The 26917-nt window shown below is 39.2% G+C and overlaps 1 protein-coding gene across 31 annotated transcripts in view; it reads left to right on the top strand.

Annotated features, from left to right (window-relative positions):
* Positions 1–26917, top strand: part of TENM3 (teneurin transmembrane protein 3) — a 1319439-nt gene that overhangs the window by 1220954 nt on the left and 71568 nt on the right. For 30 of the 31 annotated variants that reach the window (XM_081208578.1, XM_081208577.1, XM_081208575.1 and 27 more), the window contains 6 exons: positions 6595–6809; positions 11496–11706; positions 12150–12251; positions 12429–12623; positions 14625–14825; positions 18904–19089. In XM_081208578.1, the coding sequence (XP_081064704.1) occupies positions 6595–6809; positions 11496–11706; positions 12150–12251; positions 12429–12623; positions 14625–14825; positions 18904–19089 (1110 nt within the window). The remainder of the gene's footprint in view (positions 1–6594; positions 6810–11495; positions 11707–12149; positions 12252–12428; positions 12624–14624; positions 14826–18903; positions 19090–26917) is intronic. The other variant, XM_081208584.1, reaches the window with a different exon arrangement.

Raw genomic sequence — 26917 nt, 5'->3', positions numbered from 1 at the left:
CTCATCCCCCCAATCATTCAGTCACCCTCACGACTCAATAACTGATTGGTGGGTTTCATTGTTCTCCAACAAGACCAAACCCAATTAATGGTTCCTTGTCATCCTGGAAAAATGTGATAAGTGGGCTGCCACAGGGTTCTGTCCTGGTCCTATTGTAGTTCCACATCTTTATAAACGACTTGGATGAAGTAATTGAGGGGATGCTAATCAAATTTGCAGATGATATGAAACTGGGAAAGGTAGCTAATGCCGCAGAAGACAGAATCAAAATTCGAAATGACCTTAGCATTTGGAGAACTGGGCACAAACTAACAAGAATTTCAATAGGGACAAATGTAAGTTTCTGCACTTAGGCATGAAGAATCAGATGCACAAATATAGGATGGGGGACATCTGGCTTACTAGCAGAACATTTGAAAAGGATCTAGGGGTCTTGGTGGACCATAAGCAAAAAACAAAAACAAACTAACACTATTCTAGGCTGCATCAACAGATAAAGGGAAATAATAGTCCCACTCTGTTCTGCCTTGGTCAGACCACACCTGGAATACTGTGTCCAGTTCTGGGTGCCACCATTTAAGAAGGATGTTGACAAGCTGGAGCGTGTACAGAGGAGGGCAACAGAGATGATCAAGGGTCTAGAAGCCAAGCCTTATGAGAATGGTTGAAGGAGCTAGGTATGTTTAGCCTGGAAAAGAGGAGACTGAGAGGAAATATGATAGGCATCTTTAAATACTAAAGGACTGTCACAGAGAAGATGGAGCAAGCTTGTTTTCTCCTGCTCTGGAAGGTAGGACTCAAACCAATGGCTTCAAGTTATAATAAAGGAGATTCTGACTAAACATATGGAAAAACTTTCTGACAGTAAGAGCTATTTGACAGTGGAAGAGTCTCCCTCGGGAGGTGGTGGACTCTCCTTCCCTGGAGGTCTTTAAGCAAAGGTTGGATGGCCATCTAGCATGGATGCTTTAGCTGAGATTCCTGCATTGCAGGGGATTGTACTAGAAGACCATTGGGTCCTTCAGATTCTCTTATTCTAAGACCAGCAGCAAAATTGGCCCATGGGCCAGTCGTGCAGTCACCTGACACCAGTGATGCCAGCCAGAGCATTGTCCATCCCAGTCCATCCCTGCTGCTGCTGCCTAATGCTTTGCTCTGTGCTCCAGCTCCAATACAAGTAATAGTATTCAGGAGCTGGAGTCAGGCATAAGTCAGCAATAGAGCACCTGATGTCAGTGAAGTTAACTCCTTATTCAAAGAAAAAAATAGCTCAGTATTAGTGATCACAGCAACCCTTCCCAGTAGGTCTTGCCCCAATGAGGCAGTTGTGAGGACTGAAGGTCCCCGCCTTCCCACTGCTTTCTTCCCCTAAGGCTCCACCGTCTTTTCTTTTATTGCTCCTCCCTCTTCATTTCTCCGCATGTTCTGGGGTTTCCCCAGCTGGTGCCTTCCACCACTCCTCTGCATCCATGACAAGTATACACTGTGACCCACTCAATAAAAGGCATGCAGGTTACTGAGTGGGGAAAGGCAGTGGGAGCTTGCCAGATATGACCATCCCATAACCTACAGAAATAGCTGTTACTGCTGTCAGTCATACTCATATGTCTTGAGGTAGGAGACAGTTCTGCCACATCTGTGGTGGAAAGTATGGTTACATAATGGGAGGCACATGGCTGTGATGTGATGACTAGAAAGTTGTTGGGAATAAGGCTGAAAGGGCTCAGCTGATAGCTGGACATACACATATTGACCATGGTGGGATCTAATATATCCAAGTCAACTGTTGCCCAACTGCTAGTGGGTGAATAATAGAATCATAAATTGCCTGGTCTACGTTAGGTAAGAAGTATGGGGAAATGGCTGACTTCTGCCATCATTATTTTTTTTCTAGCAACTGGGTGATAGAATGGCATGTTTAATGAAAACAGGACTGTTGCCAAAAAGGGCAAGCTCATTGTCCATAATGCTTAATTCAGCTTTCCTCATGTTCTGATACAGTTGCAGCATGTATTTCCCCAATTTCAGTGCTCTATGTTGGCTGGCAGGAGTAGGAAAAGACACACTGCAGTGACATTATATATTAGAGTTAAGTTGAATCGGGAGCGTTTGGCATGGGGCTGCCATTTTCAGCAGAGTTTTGTTCTTTGTAACTTGTAGTTCTTCTCTGAATGTTCTGTATTTTATGACGGGAAAACTATACAGTCTTTATTTTTAAACAAAATGAGAAGTGAATTGAATGGAACGATGTTAAGAGCTTGGCACAGGCATACATTATATGTGTAAATAAATGGAAAGTGACTAAGGCCGCAATCCTAACCCCACTTACCTGGAAGTAAGCCCTAATGATTTCAATAGAACTTACTTCTGAGAAGTGTTTAAGATTGAGCTTTTAAGATATGGACACATCTGCAATGTTTACTCTGACGCTACTAAATGTTCAGATATAAAGTGCATTGGAAGTGTGCTACAGGGAAAAGTCTATTTAGGATGCCTTAGGTAGCTTAAACATGTAATCTGATTTAGTCCAGTACTGGCTTAGTTCAGTCTGTAGTGATCATTGCATCAATCAGTACAGTACAATATAAGCCAACTTGTTTCATATGTTTACAAACAGACTTTCAAGCTGCTACCAAATAAAGATTAGTGCTGATGCAGAAATCAATCCTAGTAATTACTTAATAAGTGCTGCATGTCAAAAATTCTTACACGTAAAAGAATTACACATTGTCTAAACATTCCTCCCTAATTATTTTGTGACTTTCCCTATGTGAGTAATTACACTGTGAAAAACAGACCATCTATTTAACAAGGTACAGTGTAATTGAGCTCTCTCTCACTTAGAGGGTGAACTCTGCTAGCTAATGTTACATTTACTGTGCATGCTTCCATGGGAGTTTGAGAAATTTCAATAAATGTTTGAAAAGTAAAGTAAATTAGGTTCTCAAATAAATATCCCTGTAAACGTCAGTGGGTTAATTTAAAATATTGATTACAATTAAGAAAACAGTTTGAGAAAAGCCAAGCTTATTCTGTTCTAGATGATGATTATTCTTCAACTACTCTTTTATATTAAAAATAAAATGCTGATTAGCATAATCTTCATGTAAATAATTTATTTGTCATTTGATGTACTCAAGGATCATTTGCTGAAGTTGTATACCTTAAGACATTGAAAAATAGCAAAAGACGAGATTAAAAATGCCATCGCACGCTATTTAAAATATTTGATATATTGTTTGAAATACTTCATTCTGATTAAATGATCTCCTGATGAGATTGTTTATTGATTTTTATACAAGAACCTTTCTTGTTTTTAACTATTTTGAGCTGCAGTTACTCTAACCAAATGTGCTAGGAAATGATGCTAGTTGTTTTTGAAAGAATTGTCTCAGCTATCTCACAGTTGGTGGTATGATTCCAAGGTTATGTTATGCAATTGGATGGTGTGCTATTGATTGGCTATAAATTTAATCTTACTCCTTGATACCCTTTAAAGCTTCCCATGATCACTGAAAGCTTGAAATTATATTAAACTATGCTCTGCAGCAGGCATTGTTAATCTTTTAATGTCTTGGTAAATTATACCAAATTCATTTTGTATTATTAAATTAAATTAATAATTACTTTTATTGATTTGTTTAAACTTTAGCCTACCTATTTGCTAAATAAACATTGTCATAGTTGTGTCTTGATTTTGTACATCCTTAAGAAAAAAATTGTTCATGTTGTTAAGTAAATATTTAAATACAGTAAAGTACAGATTTATGTATGTATGCTGTGTGTGTGTGTGTGTGTGTGTGTGTGTGTGTGTGTGTGTGTTTCTTAATAAAATTATGGAGCACTGAAATATGGGCTGAGGAGAATTTGAAAATGTAGCCTTTTAAACAATTTGTTTTTAACAATCATATAGGAATGTTAATACAAATACCTAGAGTAGTTGTTACTGGCTGTACTTTCCATATGGGTTAGGGGACAAGATTTTGCTTATCAGGAAGCCTAGCACCAATATTTTGTTTTACATTTTATGACAACACACTTTAAGGCACAAAATGAAATTATTGCAGATCCCTTCTACATGAAATGAGCCCAGTGTATAAAAATATCTGGACTGTCAGATCACATGTTCCCTCTTCTCCCACTGTCCCCACTTTATCATCAGCATTAACCCAAAACATGAGCTCCTTTGTTGGTTTTCATCTGATCATGGGAAGACTAAATGAGTTTTGGACTATCCCTGGTTCAATGCGCCCTGCAGGCCAGATTTCCTTCCTCTTCCTGACCTTCACATGCTTAGCACAAAGGTCTGGAGGGGACTTTAAACAGCTCAATTTGTGCAGAAACTTTCTGTTCAGCTGTTTTGTATATAGCACCCTCTGAGTCAGCATTTTGATACTTCAATTGAACCCGTATAAATAATCAGACTGGGTTTTGGGTAAAAACAGGCCACAACTTTATTGAATAAAGTTCAATGAAAGAGGTTTGGCTTGGGCATGGGGCAATCTAAATACTTCTGGCTCACCCGCCGGAAGTAACGCGTGGTCAGTCCAGGCAGGGGTTTCTAAGACTTACATCAAATAGGGTGACCCCCACAGGGACCGCTGTCTGGGGGAGTGCCTTTGGCCCTGGACACATGGACATGGCCACGCCCCCCGGATCCCTTTAATGGGATACCTCAGCATTTGGAGGGGCAGGTGGGGACCACAACCTCCCTTCCATCTAAAACAAGGGATTGCCCCAGTGCTCAACCAGTTGTGACGAATTGCTATGAGGTAGGCAAAACCACTGAATCAGTGCCAATTAGCCTGGTGGGCAAATTCCTACCCAGCCCCGTAAAGAACGGCGACCACCATAGCCACAGCAAAGTCATTGCCTATCAGCGTAAACCATGGGTGGGTGGGATGGGGGAAAACCTGGCGCAGGAACAAACAGGCTGTGCCCTCGGTGAGGGGGCGGATCCAAGGGAAGCCTACCATTGGCTTCGACTCCTGGCACAGCCCACGTCCCAGCCTGCATCCCCATTTGCCAATGCAGGGTGCAGGCTAAGATCCAGCTCCTGATAAGCAACGGGGGCATATGCCCCCTCCGCCTATCAGGAAGGGCCCTGCCATTTGAATTCCACTGTCAGGGCCCCAGTGAAGCCTCTTCTAACCAGCAACGCCGACACACCAAGAGAGGTGAGCGGACTTAGACACTCATACCTAATCTAAACTTGGGAAGTACAGTATTCAAAATACATAGCAGCTAGCATCTTTTGCTTTATTTGATCTTGTCCTATGTTTACAGCATCTTTTAATGCCATTATGTAAAAAAAAATTAATGATGAAATGTTCTTACAACATATTTTAAAAGATACTTTCATTATCCCAATACCTCTGACATATGTATGATCCATTAATAGTTTTCACAGGTGATGCTACACTTTTAAGTCTCTACTTGTTGGTGTTATTAAAGCACTACAGAAAGCAGAAGAGGGGATTTTGAAAATCAAATGTAGGTTTTGCTCAAACGTTGCTTTTCACCCAATTTAGAGATGCAGAAAATTCAAAGCTTGTTTTATCTACCTTTCTGAAAGCACCCTGCACCATTTATCAATAGCACTGTGCTAAGCAATTTAAAGGTAGAAAAAAAAAGAGTAGAGGTATTAGTAATAGCTGACAGGATAGGTGCGCTGCAGAATGGGGAAAGCTTTACATATGTTGCATGGCAGCTAATTTTAAAGAGGAGTTTCAATGATGAGAGACTATATTTTTGTACAGAAACCAAATTTATTGAAATGTTTTAAGGAATATGCACTATCTAGAGAATGATATATATAACACAATTAACACTGATGCTTCACTTGAGTAGGTTATAGATTGTAATGTTCTGTGGTTAGAATAGAAGGATGAGGCATCATAATCATATTTTCATATGCTCAAAGTATGTTGTTTCAAGAGATATCTCGTCATATATTGAAAGCAGGAAATCCCATTTCCCCCCAAAATTTGGCTGAATTTGTGTCTTTGCATGTGCACGTTATGTAACTAATTTAAATAGACAGAGTTTGAATTATTTTTCGCAGAAATGAATACGCTTTGAAAGAATACTTCACAGAGCATTCCTAGTGTGCAAATGAATGCCGTACTACCTAATGTAGCGTAAAATTGTACTTATCAATCCCAATGATTGTTTTGCTACCTGTTTACATGAGAATTTATCTGCAAAGCTGTATACTCCATTTCATCTTAATTTTCACTTGCAAGCATACTGTTGTGTTTAGACAGAATGATAAGCACCAGAGTTAATCCTACTTAACAAGATACATATTTTGCAGAATAATTAGGTTAAGAGTGATCAGAATGAGAGTATGTCCTACAACACTTGCCTTAACAATATACCTTGGGGAAGTTGTGGGATTTTGACTTTGAAGGTATTTATGTAAGCTGCCCTTGTGTTGTTAGCTCTTCAGTGAATTCCCTAGGATCGTTAACATTCTCTGAATGATTCTTAAGTAATATTTCAGTTGAAACTAGTCTAAATATTTGACTGCTTATTTAAAGGATAACTGAAAGCAAATATTTGATGTCTTAATATATTTTTTTAATCTCTCAGGAAAATTAGGAGGATTTGCACAAGAAAACAATACTATAGATTCTGGAGAACTTGATATAGGCCGAAGAGCAACACAAGAGGTTCCTCCTGGGATCTTCTGGAGGTCACAGGTCTTCATTGATCAGCCACAGTTTCTAAAATTCAATATCTCCCTTCAGAAAGATGCATTGATTGGAGTATATGGCCGAAAAGGCTTACCACCCTCGCATACTCAAGTAAGAGCTGTTTTCAAATACTAAATCTTGCTTTCATTAAAAACAATAGCTGCATATTTGAAAATACTTTATTACTTTGGATTTCAGTAATTCCTTTTGAATAGTTTCACTGTCTGTATTCCATATTGTGTGCTAAGCTGATAATGAGGACACTAGCTATTATTCTATAAGTAGCCTTTTAAAATGCAATTTGGACATTTTATCTCAACCACACATGGAAGTCTTTTCAAATCACTTTTATTGGGCATCATAAGTACAGTAAAAAGAAATTTAATGCTTGATTTCCCCCCCAAATGGGTCACTTTGTAGACCCAGTTAGAAATCTGTAATTTAGCTGGGGCTGTACATAAAGAAATCACTTGTACCACTGTATCCTTGCTAATAAATTAATGGTTAAAATGATGAAGCAAGGTTCCCATTGACCCAATTGTGATAGGTTCCCTGACAGAAGTACCTGGGCTGCAAGCTCAGCAACTATGGTGGTGTCACTAAAGGGGGGGGGGGCAAGGATAAGGTAAGCAGTTCATTGAGCCACCAGCTACTGAACATGAAACTACTCCTGAAAAGTACTTTGTATGTGGGTTGATGACAGAGCCATGGTTTGAAGTGAGACTGCTGTAAGAGACAAATGAAGACTACATGGGAGAAGGAAAATAGGACTTGAAAACTGTTTGGAGAGAGGGAGCGAAACAAGTGTTAGCACTAAAGGAGCACTAAAAGATATAGGCATGATAGAAAGAGTGTGGGCACTCAATACTTATGGGCCTCAGCCTGTCTTATAGGGTGATAAATGGGTTTTTATAACTGACATATAGGGCCAGAATGACAGATTAGTTGCTTGAAGTGCCAGGGTTCATGAAAGAATCCAGATACAGGCACACATGTCTAACTTGTTTCTGATCCAGACCCAGCAGATGATCCTCATATGCTTTGCCAACAGCATGAAATCAGTGTGAAATCAAGGCCCTCCAGATTTTCCTGAGCCCTTTCTTTCCTCTATAGCCTTTCCCTTGAAATAATGAGACAAGGTCTTTTTTAGCTCCCATGGTTCCTAGCCTAGCAGGATGCAACTGAGAGCATGTGGAGCAGTGTCCAAAGATGCTGTGGAACATGTGATATATGACACACTCCCAGCAGAGTCTAGGGACAGTGGTAAATAAGAGGATTGTTACACACTACTCTTGACAGGACTGGACATTGCTGTACATGGTGACAGCATATATACAGGACGTGAAGGACATTGCTTCCTATGGAGCTGACTACCCCAAAAATTTTCTAAGCGTGAGGAAGTAAAATGCAGAATTGATATTTCATGTTTGCTTCAGCTCAGGAAGGATCTGAGCCTAATCCAAAGGGAAGATAGAGTGATGAAATCTAGGGTTCGATCTTCTCTCTTCTTTGGGCCCTCCACTATTATAATACGTTAAGTGGCCTTTTGGTCACACAAACACACAGACTTTTTTGCCAGGACCTTTAAATCCCTTTTCTCTGGATATTTGAAAGCAGAGAGTAGTAAAAGTCTTCCTCAGAGAAAGGTATGTTGAATTGTTCTGTTAATACTTCCACACTCTTTTGTCCAGATTTTGTCTTGGTTTACAGCCATGAAAATCCATCTGCGAGGAAAAGCCAGTGAGAAGTCTGGATGTCTTACGCCATTATCACTTTTTACTAAATGCATGTGGTTAATCTATTTTATCATTTTTCCTGGCTGAATCAGCTTTCCTTTTTTAAAAAAAAAGAATCATAATTATTTATTAGTTTGTATTCTAAGTATCCTTTCGTGGCAATTACTGCACCTTTTCAGACCGTATCATTAGAAATGATATTTTGCCACATTTTCCCAGTTTTGCAACTTTATCCCCAGATGTGGTAGAGCCTATTGTGCTCTCTGCCTGTGTCAGAACAGTCTGGGTTGCACAGCTCTGTTTTCTCAGGTATCATAAATAAATCAACCAGAAGTAATTGATAGTGGCTGTCCGTTCAAAAACAATCAATGGTAGTCTGCAAGTCTTTTGTGACACATTCTTAAAATGTCAGTTTCATTGCAACCAGCCAATCAATAAGTTTATTTAAAGAGACTTTAAGAAATAACAAATGACTTTGTTAGCTTAAACTAAAAATGAATAAGTGTGAGAGATCCATATACATATACCCAACAAATATAAGGAGATTAACCTAGGAGGTGAAAATCTTGGGAAAAAATATTTTAGATTCCTACAGATTTATTTATTTATTTATTTTAATCCAGGGCTAGTTGCTTTCTTTTCACACTGTAACTTCCACATGGAAAAGTTGGTTAACAACAACAATTAGGATTCAGGGCATGGATCCTTGAAAGAAATACTATGATTAAGGAGAAGGATTTTTAAGCCAACTGTCAGTATGAAAGAAAAGGAGCAGTTTGCACTTTATCACATACTTAACATTTGGTAATTTTACACAAGTTGCTTCTGTGTTAAGGTTGTGTTTCTGTGGCCCTCAGTTGAAATGCTGGCTACTTCCCATACTACCCAAGTTAACTACTGTTATAGATTTGCTGAGGAACAGGTGAAAAGTAATGTGTAGCAGGTGCTTCTAATGCATTCAGCGATTGAAGGGGGCAGCCATCTTGTTGCCCTCCAGGTATTACTGGACTACAACTCGCCTTAACCGCAGCCACCATGGCCAAGGTTTAGGGATGTTGGAAGTTGTAGTCTTGGAACAACAATGAACCAAAAACAGACCCCTGTGTTTCAATAAGAACCAATCACAACAATACAAACACAACACATAGGCTAATAGTTAGTAGAAAATATATAATAGAATAATGATATCATTCAAATTATAGTCTTTCCGTTGCAACTTTTGAAAGACCATTGAGAGACTTTACTTTTGAAACTTTTGAGATGTCTTCTGTTGAAACTTCTGAAAGACTATTGTGAGACTGTCCTTAGACATCTGTTTTGAACACATAGCTTGACGGTCCTCACTACCACTCTGTTATATTGTACATATGAACTTTGATTGCCTTACTCTTATAATTTGAATGATATCATTATTCTATTATATATTTTATATTATTAGCCTACGCATTGTGTTTGTATTGTTGTGATTGGAAGTTGTAGTCTGGCAATATCGGGAGGACATAATGATGACTTTCCCAATGATTAAACACACACCTTGCAAAGCAGCCTTCTAGAAACACCAGGTTTCTTCCGAGTAAACAAGGATATCCAATTAATTCAATTAAAGGGTCAAAGCATTTCAGTTTAATCCTGTTCAGAGGCTCATTCTGAACTCAGTAGATGACAGTATGATTGTCACAGTTCAAGTAACAATAACTGGCTTTATAACTGGCTTGGATGAATTAGTGATTTTATACACTTACTTAAATAGAACGTAGTTGAGTGGTGAGTATGAAAGAAGAGTTTTTATAGAAGTCGTTCAGAAGCATCTTGGTGGAGCCTGCCAAGAAGGGGAGCAGGAGAGGCAGCACTATTGGAGCTGTGCAGGTGCACAACGGGACTGCCAGATTCGCTTTCCCGGTGCACCTGCACAGCCCCAACCTCATCATCACTTTGCTTCTCCTCCTCCAGGGAAGCAGCAGTGATCATAATCATTGCCAGGATGCAAGCAATGCAACCCTTCCTACATGGTGAGCTGCTTTAGTGGTTGTACATCCATAATAAACAGTGGTTGTACATCCATAATAAACATTTAGTGTAGAAATAAAATTATGGGCAAACACCACTTCAGAGTGGTCAAAACTGGGCAACGTATTTACTGGATGAGTACAAAATAATCAGTTTTAGCTGTGATTGCTTCAGTGCTGGGAATTTGAGGTACTTAGGATATAGTAATAAATCATAATAATTTTGCTGATTGATTGATGCTCACTTTATGAGATTTCACAGTTCTTCTTGTATAGTAACTCCATGCAACAACCCTTTAGCATAGATCAGTATTATTATTATTCCCATTGCTGATAGGATGCTGAGTCTGAGGATAGTAGCTGGGTTCAGGCTAAGAAGAGATTTCCCAGTTCACCCTATTAGCCTTTACCTTTCACCAGAACTTGACCTAGTTTTTCCTAATTTGGAGTGTAAAATAGGAAGTAATGCACACAGCAACTAAAGATTGTCTCTAATTTTGGCATATTTAATACTGTTCTGTCTAAGCCTCTGATAACCTCTTTGTTGCTGTTAATAAAACATAGTGCTTTTGACAGCTATGTTATCTCTTAAAGCTGATATAGTGTTTTCCATTATCAGTGTCTCTATTTGTAGCTTTTCTGTTATGTTCTTAAGCAGAAATAAATAAAATAATGAGTCACTGAGTTGTAGGGGGATCGACTGCCATTGATTGCTACCATCATCATGTGGTTACCTCTAGGTGACTATTCTTATACTGCTAGTTGTGTGCAAAAGTTAATCTTGTTGGCTTTCCTTCAGCAAAGTATATAAAATCATCTACCTCGGTGACTGAGTATAGCCATGAAAATGTACTCCTGGTAGCATACAGGTCAGGATGTTGGCATGCAAGCAGCATATTACGGAAGCTGACACAGGAACTGTGTGTTCCACACTACACTACTTCAAAGATTAACTGTTGAAAATACTTCAGGCACTGGAACTTTTAAAAGGCTGTAATCAATGTAACACTACATAGATGGATAATATATACATTTTGTGCAATTTACCCTTGCAGTATGACTTTGTGGAACTTTTGGATGGTAGCCGGTTGATTGCAAAGGAGCAGCGCAACCTTCTTGAGGCAGAGAGAGCAGGTAGACAGGCAAGGTCTGTCAGTCTTCATGAAGCAGGTTTCATCCAGTATTTGGATGCTGGGATCTGGCACCTGGCTTTTTATAATGATGGGAAAAATGCAGAACAAGTGTCTTTTAATACAATTGTCATAGGTAAGAATTGCATTCATTGTGTTTGTTTACAAAAGTTGCAAGCTGAACTATTCTCTAATATTTTCTTTGTTGGACAATCTTGAGTATTTTGCAGAAAATCTGTTTTGATGGAACACAGTTGTGTCAAAATCTGACTTACCTGAAGTGTATAAAATATTTATGACATGTTGTTATGCTCTGGTGTCAAAGTATAAAGATCTTGTAATAATTCTATTAAAATAGAATTTTGTTAGAAGTTACTGCTTTAACATTCTACAAGTAATTCAAATGAATTAAGCTCTATTTACATTCTCAAAGGCAGTAAACAAGCTAAGCACGCACACTCCTAAAAGTGTCTTAATTTGCTATCATTTACAAGTGATTTAAATAAGAGTTCTCTTCTGTTTTTGCTAACTGCTGTGATTGCAGGGTATTAGAATTTCTCTTCTTACGGTTCCTTTCAGAGTCTGTGGTGGAATGCCCCCGCAATTGCCATGGAAACGGAGAGTGTGTATCAGGATCATGCCATTGTTTTGCTGGATTTCTGGGCCCTGATTGTTCAAGAGGTATATAAATTGAATTCCTTTCTTAAGTCAATACAAATACAGAACAGAAATACAAGTAGTTACTAGAGCAGCAAGAAAAAGAAACTGAAGTACAACTTGTTGTCTAGATGTTCCTCTGCTTCTAAAGCTTGATTGAAAAGAATTGCGTTAAGTCTTCTGTCATGTTTTATTTCACAGCAGCCTGCCCAGTATTGTGCAGTGGCAATGGGCAGTACTCCAAAGGACGCTGTCTTTGCTACAGTGGCTGGAAAGGGACAGAGTGTGATGTGCCTACCACCCAGTGCATTGACCCTCAATGCGGAGGTCGTGGGATTTGCATCATGGGCTCTTGTGCCTGCAACTCTGGATACAAAGGAGAAAACTGTGAGGAAGGTAAATATATAAACATTTACTTAGGATTTGACTGTAATTCTTCAGAAGTGCTTTGCTACACTATTATGTTCTAGGCCCTAAATATAATACCAAATAAATGCAGATGCTAGCACATTTTAGATTTAATGAAAACATCTCTTTTATATGCATATTATTCACATTCAGAATCTTTCAAGCATATTAAACATAGGATTTAGAAAATCTTTCTTGGACTGTAGACTTTAGTTTCCTTAACTATTGAATGTGTAAATACATTTTAATCTCTTAGCTTGTGAGCTTGATCTTCTTTGTTACATCACTGAGCTAAGATGAGGTAGGAAAGAAAAAAGATAGTTTGACAAAAGACTCAGTATTTTCACATAGTAGAAGAAATTGCATGTACTGAAAATCTCCTACATAAACTACATTCCTGAAAGTGCTAATTCAAATCCTTCATGTTGAAAAACAGTACAGAATTTTTCTGTTGTGGTGGTGTAAATAACTATGATAGCCTTTCCTCTGTGCTGATATTTTTTTCAGATGGAAAAAAACCCACACGTTTCCATTCTCAATCAGATTGATTTTATTGATCTGCACATACAAAGTAATACAATTAAGTCTCTGGAATTAAATTTTCAGACCATTGACCCTACAAGTGTAACGTTTTATTGAGTCAAATTGCTAAATTAAATCTTGTCAACTAAAGCACATTAAAGTGAATTAAGAAAGATAGAGGGTATGCAAGTCATTTATTTCCTAAACAGGCTGATGGTGGTACACAGCTGTCACAACACAGGAACAGCAGAGTCCACTAAGACAGTCTATTCATATGCATGTCTTTGGGCAACAGAACTTCCCCTAACTTTTATTCATTTCAGTAGCTACCTTCAGATGATTTCAAACCTGTTTCCTTTGTTCTGAATATTGCAGTAAAGCCATCTTCACTCTGCCCTGGTATAACTCAGAAGATTAATCCATAAAGAGTATTCTTCCTTTCTAGCTAATGACCAAATCTGTATATAGTATGCACATGCACATCTCTATGCTAGAACAGGGAAAGGCCTATTTTCAACAAGGTTTAAATTTTGGAACAAACTAAGCAGCCATAGTAAGAGAAGACATGATAGAGGTGTATAAAATTTTGCATCTCCCTATCTCAGAACACTGGACCTTGTAGATAACCAAAGTAGCTGAATGTTGAACTATTAAGAACAGAAACAGCACAAAGTTAAACTATGGAATTAGCTTTCACAAGAAGTGGTGGTCACCAACTTGGATGGCTTTAAAAGAGGATTAGAAAAATTCAAGAGGATAAGGCTACTAGCCATAATGTTTATGTTCTTCCTCCACTATCAGAGACAAGTTGCCTCTAAATTCCCATTGCTGAAAATCACAAGTGGGGAGAGTGCAGTTGCAGTCGGCAGCTGCTTTCAGGCCTTCCATGTGCATCTGGCTTGTTGGCTAGTTAGGCATGGAACTTGCAGGTATTAGAAAATATGTAGGCACATATATTGGGAATGTAAAGGGGAATTCTAGCTTCTAAGGCTGCAATTCTAGCCATGTCTACTTAGAAATAAGTTCCATGAATTAAGTGGGTCAGTGGGGTTAGGATGGCAGCTTGTTGCATTTTGTTTTGTTTGCTTGCCTTTATGATTTGAAGCTTGCTTTTTTTAATGAGAGCTAAAATAATCATCATTTTGTGTTAGTAAGCCCTGTTCTGCAGCCCCTGCCACAATTACAGCCAGGTCTTTTTCTAGACCTTCTGATGATTAAAGCGTGTCCCTCTATTGATTTTTGCTGCTGCGTTCTGTTAACTTGTAGTTAAAGTAAAAGGAGCATAGCGAGGAATTGAAGGTTTCTTCTGCTTTGTACTCTCTTCTTTTTCAGAGCCTAATAGGAGCATTATACAGATCACTGAATTGTTGTGCTTCTTTACTCATGTGTAAGAATGAATATACTGTAGCCTAATTCATGGGAAATAACGATAGAACTCACAGATGCAAAACTGTCTTCCCGTTTCAGCTGATTGTTTAGATCCAGCCTGTTCAAATCATGGTGTGTGCATCCATGGAGAGTGCCATTGTAATCCAGGATGGGGTGGTAACAACTGTGAAATTCTGAAGACTATGTGTCCAGACCAGTGCTCTGGCCATGGCACGTATCTTCAAGAAAGTGGCACATGCACTTGTGACCCTAATTGGACTGGTCCTGACTGCTCCAATGGTAAGGACTTTTTTTTTTTTAAAGAAATCTGTTTGCTTTAATTGTTCATATTGGGCAATATTCTAGAACGATATTACATTTCGGTCCCAGTGTAGCTAAAGGCTATAAGCAATGAAGCAATGCAAGCAAAAAACATGTAGGAATACTTAACTGAAATTGGCCATAGATTGATAGCAGATTGCCACCACCAAGACTTGATTCATTTCATTTCATTCATATATTTCCACACCGCTTTTTACCCACATGAGTCTCAAAGCAGCTGACAAACAATATGTAGCAATAACATTACAATTGCAACATAAATCATATAGAATAATTAACAAATCAACAGTAAAATCATTTCATTTATTAATACGGGAGTGAGCCAAGTTCACGTCATGTATGCCCGACCACATGTGCAAAAGTGCCTCACATTCTGCATAGACTTGAAGGTTTTCTATTAAACAAACCTCTGCAAATTTCTTCTTCACTTGAAAGATGGTAGTGCAGTCTTTTTCTGAGGTACCAGCCTGCAGCACTATAATAACAAAATTAATATTGTACCTTGTGATGTCGCAGTAAGTCAGTGGTAGCACCTTATGATGCTTAATGTTTATTTTCTGGCTTAGCCAGTTTATATATATATCCAAGTGCCATTTATGCTCCCACCAGATGGTGGCTGCTGAGTTTAACAAACAATAATGTTGCCAGGGTCCTACAATGGCACTATTCTTTGGTAGGCCCTACAGCCTGGCTGCAGAAGTGTTGGTGGCATGGCTGCCAGAGAGTGACAGAAGCTGAGGGTAGCAGTGCAGTGGCAAACAGGCCAAGGGTCAACACCCCTGAGAATAACTAGGCTGACATTAGTCACCACAACATTCCTTTCTTTTCTTTTAAATCATCTTTTTATAACCAGGTGCGGTGAAGCTACAGCTTCACTGACCATCATCGTTTCCCCCCAAATGACTCTGGGCCCCTGCAGGTTCAGAGGCATTGGAAGGGGGTTGAACATGGTGGGTATGGTTGGAGCATCACTGTGCCACTCACTGGCTGCCCAACCTCCACATGTTAAGTAATAATAATGGAAGGAAACGTGACCTTTTCCATTCTTATCACTGCCTGGTAAGGGAGGGGGTGGAGGTGGGAGGAAGAGAAAAGAATGAACGGCTAGGATTGCAGTAGGATGGTGTGGAAAGAGCAGCAGACTGGCAAGTCAGGGTGATGCAGTGTCCGTGGAATGGTGGCGCTCATGGAGGAGCAGCCAGGGCAATATTCCATGGCTGCTGGTGGTGGTGAGTGGGTGGCTAGAGAGCTGATTGTGCTCCAGAACCATTGAAACATAGATTAATTACTTTGCTCCTTATTCTCCAAATGTTTCAAATAACCTGTAGATAATCAGTATAAAAGGGACGCGGGTGGCGCTGTGGGTTAAACCACAGAGCCTAGGACTTGCTGATCAGAAGGTTGGCGGTTCAAATCCCCGCAATGGGGTGAGCTCCCATTCCTTGGTCCCTGCCTCTGTCAACCTAGCAGTTCAAAAGCACATCAAAGTTCAAGTAGATAAAAAGGTACCGCTCCGGTGGGAAGGTAAATAGCATTTCTGTCCGCAGCTCTGGTTTGCCAGTAGCAGCTTAGTCATGCTGGCCACATGACCCGGAAGCTGTACACTGGCTCCCTTGGCCAATAAAGCGAGATGAGCACCGCAACCCCAGAGTCACCCATGACTGGGCCTAACGGTTAGGGGTCCCTTTACCTTTAATCAGTATATACATGTTCCTAATTAAAAAATTGTTTTGTTAAGATTCTAAGAGGAAAAGGAAAAGTTGTTTTGCTCCACCCAAAGGTTTAGCGGGGGGGGGGGGGGCGTTTAAAATCAACTTTGCTTTCCTCTGTCTTCATCAGCAGTTTGTCCATTAATTAGCCCTCCAATTCCTCTTCAGTTAAATTAACTCTAATTAATAAGTTCATTACAAAGACTGACGCACCTTGCTTAAAGCAAGTGTGCTAGAAGCTGATAAACACCTCCACTCTAATGAAAAATTGATTAGATGGAAGACAAAAGGTGGGGCCTCTGAAATAAACCTTTTCCTCCCAGAGCAGGGTTGATGTTTTGAAGTTAATCCATCCAGGATCTCATAATAAATAAATACATCATTTAGTTCAAAGTAGATATAAAAAGATTATATGAGAAACTCTCTTGGCTCCCACACCTTCTAGCGCATAAAATGTGTCACAAGTCTTGATAGTATGTTTAATGTTCTACAGCTCTTTGAGATACAGCAATGCCTTCTCAGGGGAAGGATCCTTTTCAGCTTCTTTATTATACATTCCTATTTCAATATCTATCACAAATAATTTCTGATCTTTGTTTCCAGAATTGCTTTTTCTGCTGTTTCTTTCTTTCAGGAGACAGAAGTCATATAATATGCTTATGAAACATCTTATGGCTGTGCCAGCCTTGTTCTAAGAGTCTTAAACTATATCCCTTAAGCTATGTTTTTCCTCCTCATATTAGCGCCACAGAAAACTATTCCCTCAAAAAAAGGAGAGATAAATGCAAACTGTAATAGACTGGAGTATTATTTCACACCTTGTATTCAGCTTGAGAATAAAGTGTTTTATGTAGCTTAGAAAACACTTTATTATTTTAGGAATCACAGTGCATTTTCACAAGATGACAAATAAGGAACTGAATACTGTAGATGAAAAGTGACCAGCCTACCTCCCACATGCGGCCTTTCCCCTAATTTTATGCGGTCCTTGGCCTAATGTCATGCAGGTCACAAGGATGGAGATAATGGGAGGAATGAGGTTGGCAGAGTGGGAGAACATGGGAAACAGAGTGAAAGAAAAAACAGGTGGCTTCATCCACTTTGGGCCCAACCCTACCCACTGCTTGCATGTGGTCCCCAATAGATTACCCCTGAGGATTACCCCTCCACAGAAAAAAGGTTGCCCACCCCTGCTGTAAATAATGGGTTAAATGGTCAGTTGATACTGTTTGGGGTTTTTTGCCTACCACATAGCAATTGTCACAACCAATCTGGCAGTTAGGGCATTGGGTTGGATCCTTAGTCTAAGCAGGAAGGAGATTGGAAGTCCCAGCCCCCACTCCAGTGGATCAGGGTACTCTGTTAGAGGGGTCCTAGGGGTAGTGCTTGTGTCCAGATGTCCAGATGTAGGTCATAGGGTGATCCTTAACCCAGAGGTGACCCTGCCAATCAGTCATCCAGCAGTCAGGTTGGATGGTTCTGGATTCACTCCCAATGCCTATGCCAAAGCTACCCAGTCAGAACACATGATATTTTGGGCTCAAGGATAGACACACACATACAAAATGCATCCATCTTGTGTTAATGTTCCACACAATAACTATACTTACTTGTGGACTTGGGAGTGTAGTTACATTAAGTTGCCACAATAGGGCAGAGAGTAGGAAAGAGATTTATCTCAGTGCCCTTTCTTTCAACAATCATGAGGATTTCAAGAATGGAAACACTTAATTTCAAGGTTACATTAAATAATACATTAGACTGACAATTTCAGGAACAGAAGTGCTGGAGATCATAGAACGGAAATAGACAAAAGGAATAGCTGTTTTTACTCCCTTGATGGAAGACTTAAGGCTTAACACTGGTAGAATCAAAACATTAACATGATATTGTTGTATCTTTATTTTTCTGTGGGTTAAAACAAGATCTTCTGCTGTAGCTACTATTAGTTTTCAGTGCATATGATCTCAATGCTCAGTAAGAATATTACATAAATCCTCATATGTGTAAGAACAGGTGAGTCTTAAGATATATGTGATTAGGAAATCTAATTTTAAAATACTCAAAGCTAACTGAAGAAAAGCTGTGGTAGATAGACATCACTAAATCTCCTGGGCAACTAATAGAGCATTAGCTAAGATCTAGATTCCCCAACCTCTTGAGAGATTCCTGAAAATGCTTTTATAGTAACTTTTTAAATTACATTTTCAAAGGGTTTGCCTTCCTCTGTGATCAGGTTGGATCAGGAATTTGGCTAATTATTGTGTTCTTTCTCACCCCCACCCCAACCCCATCATCCTATCTCCTGCTGTCTATTTCTGATGCAGAAATCTGTTCTGTTGACTGTGGCACACATGGCGTCTGCATGGGTGGAACTTGTCGTTGTGAAGAAGGCTGGACTGGCCCATCCTGCAGTCAGAGAGCATGTCACCCTCGGTGTGCTGAACATGGAACATGTAAAGATGGGAAGTGTGAATGCAGCCAAGGCTGGAATGGCGAGCACTGCACGATTGGTAGGCTAACTGTGCTTTAATATTATTCTTCAATGCTGAGCTTAAAAAGCCAGAGGTCCTGACCTTGTCTGAATCAGAAATTTAGCACTTTGAAGCCTGTTCCTTCAAATGGAATATTTTCACGTGTCAGTTTGTGTAAAGAAATTGTTACTTTAAAAAAAGAAGAAGAAATGATTATATGATGGATCATCAATCCTTTATAGCTATCTCACCCCCGTTGGAAGGGGCAAGAATCTCTATTCAATTTTTTCTTGGTTTTCTCTACACATAAGTTCACTGACTCGAGTGATAACTATTTTAGTATTCTTCCTAATCATTGGATAAATCAGCTCATTTCTACTGGCTTTTCTGATTTTAGTTTGTAGTCGTGCATCTCATTTCACCTTTATTAACAAAGGAAACTAAAGAAACATTGTACATGAACATAAAAGCTGGTTTGTTTGCCAGGAAATCTAGCACCCTGAAATAATTTTTGTTGAGTTTTGTTAGCAGGCATAATGAATTATTTAACATTTCCACAAAGCTTCTGTTTCGACAAATTGAGCAACTTGCTGACTTTCAGCACTTCCATTCATAGGTTTGTTTGCTTTTTTGCAAGCAAGAGCAGAGGCCCTATGTTTTTGTAGTACATGACTCATTTTTCCTTTACATCCTGCATATTATATGGATATAAAAGAAAGATGCCTTTTTTCTTTCTTAAAAATTTCTTTCTTAGAATTCTGTTATGTTTCTTTTCAGAAACCAGTCTTTGACCAAATAACCTTTGATATCTAACTAAGTTGGATCCATGATAAGTCATTAAAGATCACAAAGAGGACAAATGAAAGAAGACTTTTCATAGTGATCCTTCACATTTGTTTCCATATTTCCTGCTCCTTTTAAAAGTCTATGGTAAAATGGATGTGGGAGACAAAGCCTATCGCTAAGCTTTTGCTTGTCAGCTTGTAATTATTCAGCAAATCACTCTTCTGTTGGCCTCACCAACCTACATGGATTACAATTATATGTGGATGAACTGTTCTTGCACATTTTTTCCCAATGTATTAGACACAACAGGTTTTTTTTCATCAGCATTGGGAAGGCTGGGGTTGGACTAGATTTCAAAAGTATGTGTTGCCCGTGTATTTATTGCATTACTGCTTTTGCAATAATACACCCGTTGTTATGGATATTTGTTAAGCTTTTAAACATTCAAGTGGTTTGGGTAGGGCTTCCATTTTCCTGCAATGACTGACTAATTCAGCAACAGTTCTAATCCCATATATATCCAGTTTCCCCTTATACATAGTCATGGTTCCCAATAACTTTCAATCTCACCAATCTCTTTAAACCCTAATGGATGGGGACAGAATTGCAGCCTGCAGCTATGAGAATACCTATGCCAAAATGGATTAATTTTATTATAAGTATACTTTGAAATTCCATTTACCAATTTTAAACTTATAGAATACCAAATTTATTGATTTAATATTGGTGCTAGAGTGTATTTATTGATGGCAACAACACATAAAAGCTGTCTTGTGTACTCGTTATGCAAATGCTCGCCTAATGAACAATTTCCATGGAGCATATACTGTGTTTGGTAAACGGGAGCTGTGTGTATAAATAAATACAATGATAAAAAGCTTGAAAGGAGAAATGGGTAGAACCAATGAGTTGGATCTCAAGGTTACATTCTTCCAATGAAAACAGTTTTCCCCCAACAGAATTAGTATTTTGGATCCAACCTTCTGTTAGTACAGATAAAATAATATTAGAGAAAAATAAAACCTGCATAATGACAATAATGCAAAGTGTATTGCACTCAGCCTTTGTGGTACTCCCAGTAAGTCTGTGATCACTATCCAATAGCAGTAGAAAAAGGAGTCTGCAATAATTGTCAAGAGGAATAACTTACACCACCTATATTTCTGAGGGTCTTTGTAATCATATTACAGGGTTCAAAAGAAAAAAGACTGGAAATAACACAATGCACCATAATAATTGCACCATATGAGTTTGTACAGCAATACTAGTCGTACAATCATGATGCTTAATAAAACAAGATACAAGGTGCAAGACTGAAATTCTGTCCAGATTTCAAATGTTTTAGTCTTGTATGTAGTGTTTAACAGCTAATTCCCCAGCTGTTAGTGTTTCATTTTCAAATTTTCACTGATTGGCTTCCTAATCTCACATCAGCCTTGGTGTTTAACAGAGGGGCACTGACCAGCTTGCTACATTTTTCTTTCTGAACAAAGCATGTCTTTGTGATCATTAATGATCTTGCTTTCCAATGTAGTGAAGAAATAAAAACAAATAGCAGGTATTTCGTAGCTTAAAGGAATTAGGATTTCCCCTAGGCCAGATTTCCATTTGAATTGCCTACATCTACATGAAAATCAATGTAACTCAATAAAAAGCTTGGTGTTTAAAGCACTATTAGCAGAGAACACCTCAAAGGACTACCTTTCCTTAAACTGGAGAGATGGGATTTTTGGGGGCTTCTAAATATGTGCCCTGCTGAATACAAATAGAAAGAATTCCTTCCTATAGCACCTTAAAGACCAACTAAGTTAGTTCTTGGTATAAGCTTTCGTGTGCATGCACACTTCTTCAGATATCTATCAGATATTCTTCAGATATCTTCAGGTATCTGAAGAAGTGTGCATGCACACGAAAGCTTATACCAAGAACTAACTTAGTTGGTCTTTAAGGTGCTACAGGAAGGAATTTTTTTTATTTGGACTATGGCAGACCAACACGGCTACCCATCTGTAACAAATAGAAAGAGTAATTGAAAATTAGGTGGGAAAGAAATGAAACATTTTAAAAAACTAATAGAAGTTCTCAGTGGAAACTTGCATCAGGTGCTTCCTTAAACCTATGTTTATTGATGGCTTGCATATTGTAGAACTTTACTTCTCACTAATATGATCAGCATATACTTCCTCGCTCTCCAAAGTTGAGAACTTGTCCATTGTTCAGAGTTACATGCCAGGAGAACTGCAAGCTTTTCACATTTTACCAAGTTAATAGCTGTGTGCACAAATAGCTGTGTGAACCCTTGTGAGCATACATTCAGTAAAAGTGAGCAGAACCTCTCCTTGTTTTCAAGTCCAAAGCTTATCTACATGCATCAATTCAGACTGGCCTGAAGCTCATCTGCCTTATCAGCCTTCTTCCTACTGAGTAGAGACGTGGGAGGCATTGGAAACCAGTGCTCTGTAACTGTTGAGATATTAACCTAGTTTTAATATAGCTTTTAACTGGATCTAACTTGTTTGAGCATCAGTTCAGAAGCAACAAGTAATAATGAGTGGAGTCTGTAGTGGCTGGTGCTTATTGGGACAGGTAGGGCAGAAGGTGGGAAGCCCAGGCAGTAGGTGGTGTCAGAGACAGTGATGGGCAGAGCCAACTTATTATTGGTTTGTCCTTCTCATCCTCCTTGCTGAGTTCTACAGGTGTAACACTGAGACTAAGGATGACATACATTACACACCCAGCCCAGCAAGCAGCAAACTTTGAAATGGGCCCAAGGCTGGGCAGCAGTTGTCTCCCAGTGGCTCGATCTTTGGACCTTTCATCTTTGTCAACCTAGAACTAGGATAGCAAAGAAGAATGGGTAAGACCTGGCTGTACTTGGGATATGACAGTGGACTGACCACTCTGCTCCTTACTGGTCCTACTTAAGATTGCCTTCATGGAAAGATAACTCTCTAAAACGCTGGTCCATGTGGAACTGAGAATCAGGCACTAAAATAGACACAAGGAATTTATAGCTTTCAAGATGTTGATGCAGCCACAATTTTTAATATCCTTGGCTATTGGGGGCTGGAGCTAGAGTTCCAATAGCAACTGGAAAGCTACAAGTTCTCCATCACTGCGCCAAAACCTGCTCAACAAAACTTACTGATAAGGTACATTGTACAATTCAAAGAATGCTGTAATGTTTTGAACGGAGGGACCCATTCTGTATTGCTGTTTCAGTGAATGTATGTAGATTGAGTTCTTCCGTTGAACTGAATGCAGATACTGGATTCAGTCACTAGCATTTTGTGGTATTTATATGCTTTTGTATCCCACTTCCAGGGCTAGTGCAAGACTTTCTGCCACCTGAGGCATACTGGCAGCTGCCACTGCTCCAGCATGTTGACCTGCTGCTGTTGCTTTTGCCACTACATCATCAATAGCAACACAAGTGTGCCAAGGCTGACCACAGTCATCTCATCTGACAAAGTCTTGTGCTGCTTTGTTTCCACAGCAATAAATACATTTTTAACTTTAGGCTTCATTCGCCATGGCAATGCAGGGATCATGCAGGCACTCTCAGAGACCACTTTATCCACAATGACTCACTCTGAGGAAGAACTGTTCTTCAAAGTGAGGCATAGGTTATCTAGAGAGCCCTGTAAGAATTGCTACTGAGAGCTTTGCTGCAGCTCCACACTCCGTAGCAGACAGTGGAGGGAGGGGGCAGTTGGTGACAGCACTGACCCACAGTGAGTGGCAAAATGGCACTGAGAGTGTGTCTGGGCTGGGACACACACACAGAGAGAGAGATGCACTGGCCCTCTCCATCTGCCTGAGACAAAGGTCTCACTGTGGCTAATGGGTGGACCAGCCCTGACTATTTCAGAATAAAGTAAATTAAGTTCTCTTTCTAAAATAATTATAGGATGCAATTGGACATGTGATGAAGTATCAATGAGATCAGCTTATAACTAAATGCAGAGTTGTGGGCTTAACTTTAGGTCCATATAAGTTGCATTGATTCACACCCAACTGAGCAAGAGTGTAAAGTTGGAAGGGAGATTGTTAGCGATAGGCTATTGTTTTTGCAATTTAGCTGACACTTATCTTGGGTAAATTAAATAACTGTGATAGGAACACTATAAAAGTGAATGCTTCACCAGCTGCTTTGCCATTAAACGCATTTAGTCGAATGGAATTAGCAAATAATTACATTGGTAGGAATCTACTATATTCAAGTGTTTTATTAGTGGCTCCAATTAAAAAGCTTCATAATTTTTTTCTTTCTATACACATTATTATTGTTAGGTAATTTACATTGCAAATTAGAAAACCTGCATTAAAATTCTGCTGCATTCTGATTTGTCAACAGCCCTTTTGAAATAAATCTGTAACGTTAAATATGGGTGAGTAAGACCATCTGTTTAAAGAACTTGCCTGCAGCTCAAACACTTAACTCACGAGAAGCATTACAGCTGTTTAATTGTTATGGTGTGGAAACAATGATCGTTCTGTCCAAAATTAATATTTATATACATATTCATGTGGTTCAAAGTAAGTGGTATAAATGTGAGTGTACGCCATTAAGCATTCAGAGAAGAGATGGAGTTAGGCGTTGGTGATATTTTAACCTGGCTGGGAGACATGTATATTTTAACCTAGTCTCAAATGGATGGGGGCAATAAGCATATCATTAGTGGGATGCATCTCAGCGTATGAGGAAAACCAACTTAAGGAGACATGAATAGTTAACTGGGACTTCCCTGAGTTCTCTGTTTCCTACAAGAAGGCTAAGCTGTTTAGAATGAATTGACCTTTGGATTTGTGGAGCTAGGCAGAAAGCAGTTGGAGACATCTATCAGCAGACTAGTCTGGATTACTTGAATCCTGTTTTTTGCGCCTCCCATCAATTGGGAGGCAAAGTCAGGATTATTTGTACTGAATTGTTGGGCTCATGGAAGTACAGAGATTGTGTACTTGTCAAGTCTGTGGGGCAAGAAGGCAAAGCCGGGTGACTAGGGGGCTTTTTAAAGGTTATGGCTCCGGGGAAGACTATCTGAAACTGAAAGCACAGACTTTAGAATAGTGAGCTACTGCTGGTTCAGGCCTAATGCAACAGAACCTGTAGCTTCTCAAGCAGCCTATTGTTTGTTACTAGATATATCTTGCTAGATGAAGCTGCTGGAAGTTTGTTCTCCTGCACGTTAACATCAAAAAATGGTGTGAGTAATGGCGAGATTTTAAAAGCTTGTTTTAAATGGCACTATAAATAAGACAGGCATTCTGTGCCATGGAACCATGTACATATATGATTTTACATGGTTTTAATAAGGCACATAAATAGCACTTAGCTGCCTTCATACTGATAGCTAATTAGCAGTTAAGTAGTCCCAAAGTCTACTCTAATCCTATTTGAAATGTTACAATAAAAACATAAATGCTCTTACCAGATTTAAATGGGGAACATAGAACTTTACACAAGTAGTTTTTTTTTAAAAAAGCCTGCACGAAGGAAGTTTGTAAGTTTTAAAATTGCAGACGTGCTGTGAACACATTGAAGTTAGTAGCAGCCATTGCACAGGAAATTGATAGATATACGAGAGGACAAAATGTTCAAAGAATACAGCTGGTCTGGCACTCTACAAGCTATGCAAGAAAAAGTGCAATCTATTACAATTGTAGGTTCAAATTCAGAATTATTCTTACTTCTGCAGAATTAGAAAGTGAAGAGTAAGCATTCTCTGTGGGAAGAAATAAAGGCCTCTGTCAGCACAGAACTTTGAACACTTCAGAAAATGACAGTATTTTGATAATAAAAGAGAAGACTTGGGAAAACAGAAATACCATCTGTCAATTCTGAAAATATTAGGTATTGCATGTGAAACTGAAGATATTATGTGACTGAATTTGCAGCAATGTGACACTAATTACAATTAATGTAGACAAATAGTTTCAATTCAGGCCTGCGTGGAGGTTATGAAAGATCGCATAACTAAGCCTAGCTACTGCTACATGCTTGCACATTTTTCTACCACAGAGTGACTCTGCAGTCATGTTAGGGTATACTGATATCAGCTTCCTAGTTTTCTGAATGTTTTAACATTCATGCAGATTGCACTGGAAAAACATGTTCATGGATGTCCACACCAATTTAAGCAGGTCGTTACGTTTCTTTTGAAGAAAGCTTGACTTATTTTCTTTCTTTTCCTTCCTTTATGATAACTGGTTTCATGATTCTTTGGGCATTAAGTAGAAGTGTCACAAGGAGACTGCCTCCATCCTTTCTGGTAAAGTCCCAAATTGCATTAATTGTAAGGCTACTACAAGGTTAAAGGAAATATAGTAATGAATTTTCAATAATGGTTTATTTAATGCTTCATCACAAAACTAATGCTCAAGCCTTAAACAGCTTTGCTGGCCTATTTGCCTTCAGTCGCAAAGCAAAATCCTTACCACCACACTTCCTAATCATTTACAGCCATACCTTGGTTCCCGAACAATTCAGCTCCCGAACGATCAAAACCTGGAAGTGAGTGTTCCAGTTTTTGAACGATTTTCGGAAGCCGAATGTCCAGTGTGACTTCCGATTGGCTTGCAGGATGCTCCTGCAGCCAATCAGACTTCCAGAACGAATTCCATTCGACTTCCAAGGTATGACTGTATTTGCTAGTTAGCACTAAAATCCATCTCTAAGAGTAATCTCTGTGTCTGCAATCCTTTGACCTAGGGTCACAGAATACATCATGCAGATAACTCCAGTATTGGAGACCCAATATAGTTCCCTCTCCACCTCTGTAGCAACTTCTGTGGCCCTAGCAATGTTGGAGCTCTGATATTGGTGGAGCAAAATATGTTAGAGTGGTTTGGGGTGGGGGGTGGGGTGTTTCAGAGGACCAGGATAAGGCTTTGGGTCCCCTTTGGAACCAAAGGAGGAAATTCAATTTCAAATATTAGAGAGGTGGGACCTTAAGTGACTCTTAGGTAGCTGAAATATACTTAGGAGTCTCCCGTTACTTGTTCCTTCTCTACCCAATCCTGTATCATGCAGTGGGTTTCTGGTGCTAAATTACATCTGGTGATAACTACTGCGAAAACA

Source organism: Podarcis bocagei (assembly GCF_964188305.1).
Source record: "Podarcis bocagei genome assembly, chromosome: 9".
Lineage (NCBI taxonomy): Eukaryota > Metazoa > Chordata > Lepidosauria > Squamata > Lacertidae > Podarcis > Podarcis bocagei.
This window is presented reverse-complemented; position numbering and strand designations above follow the sequence as displayed.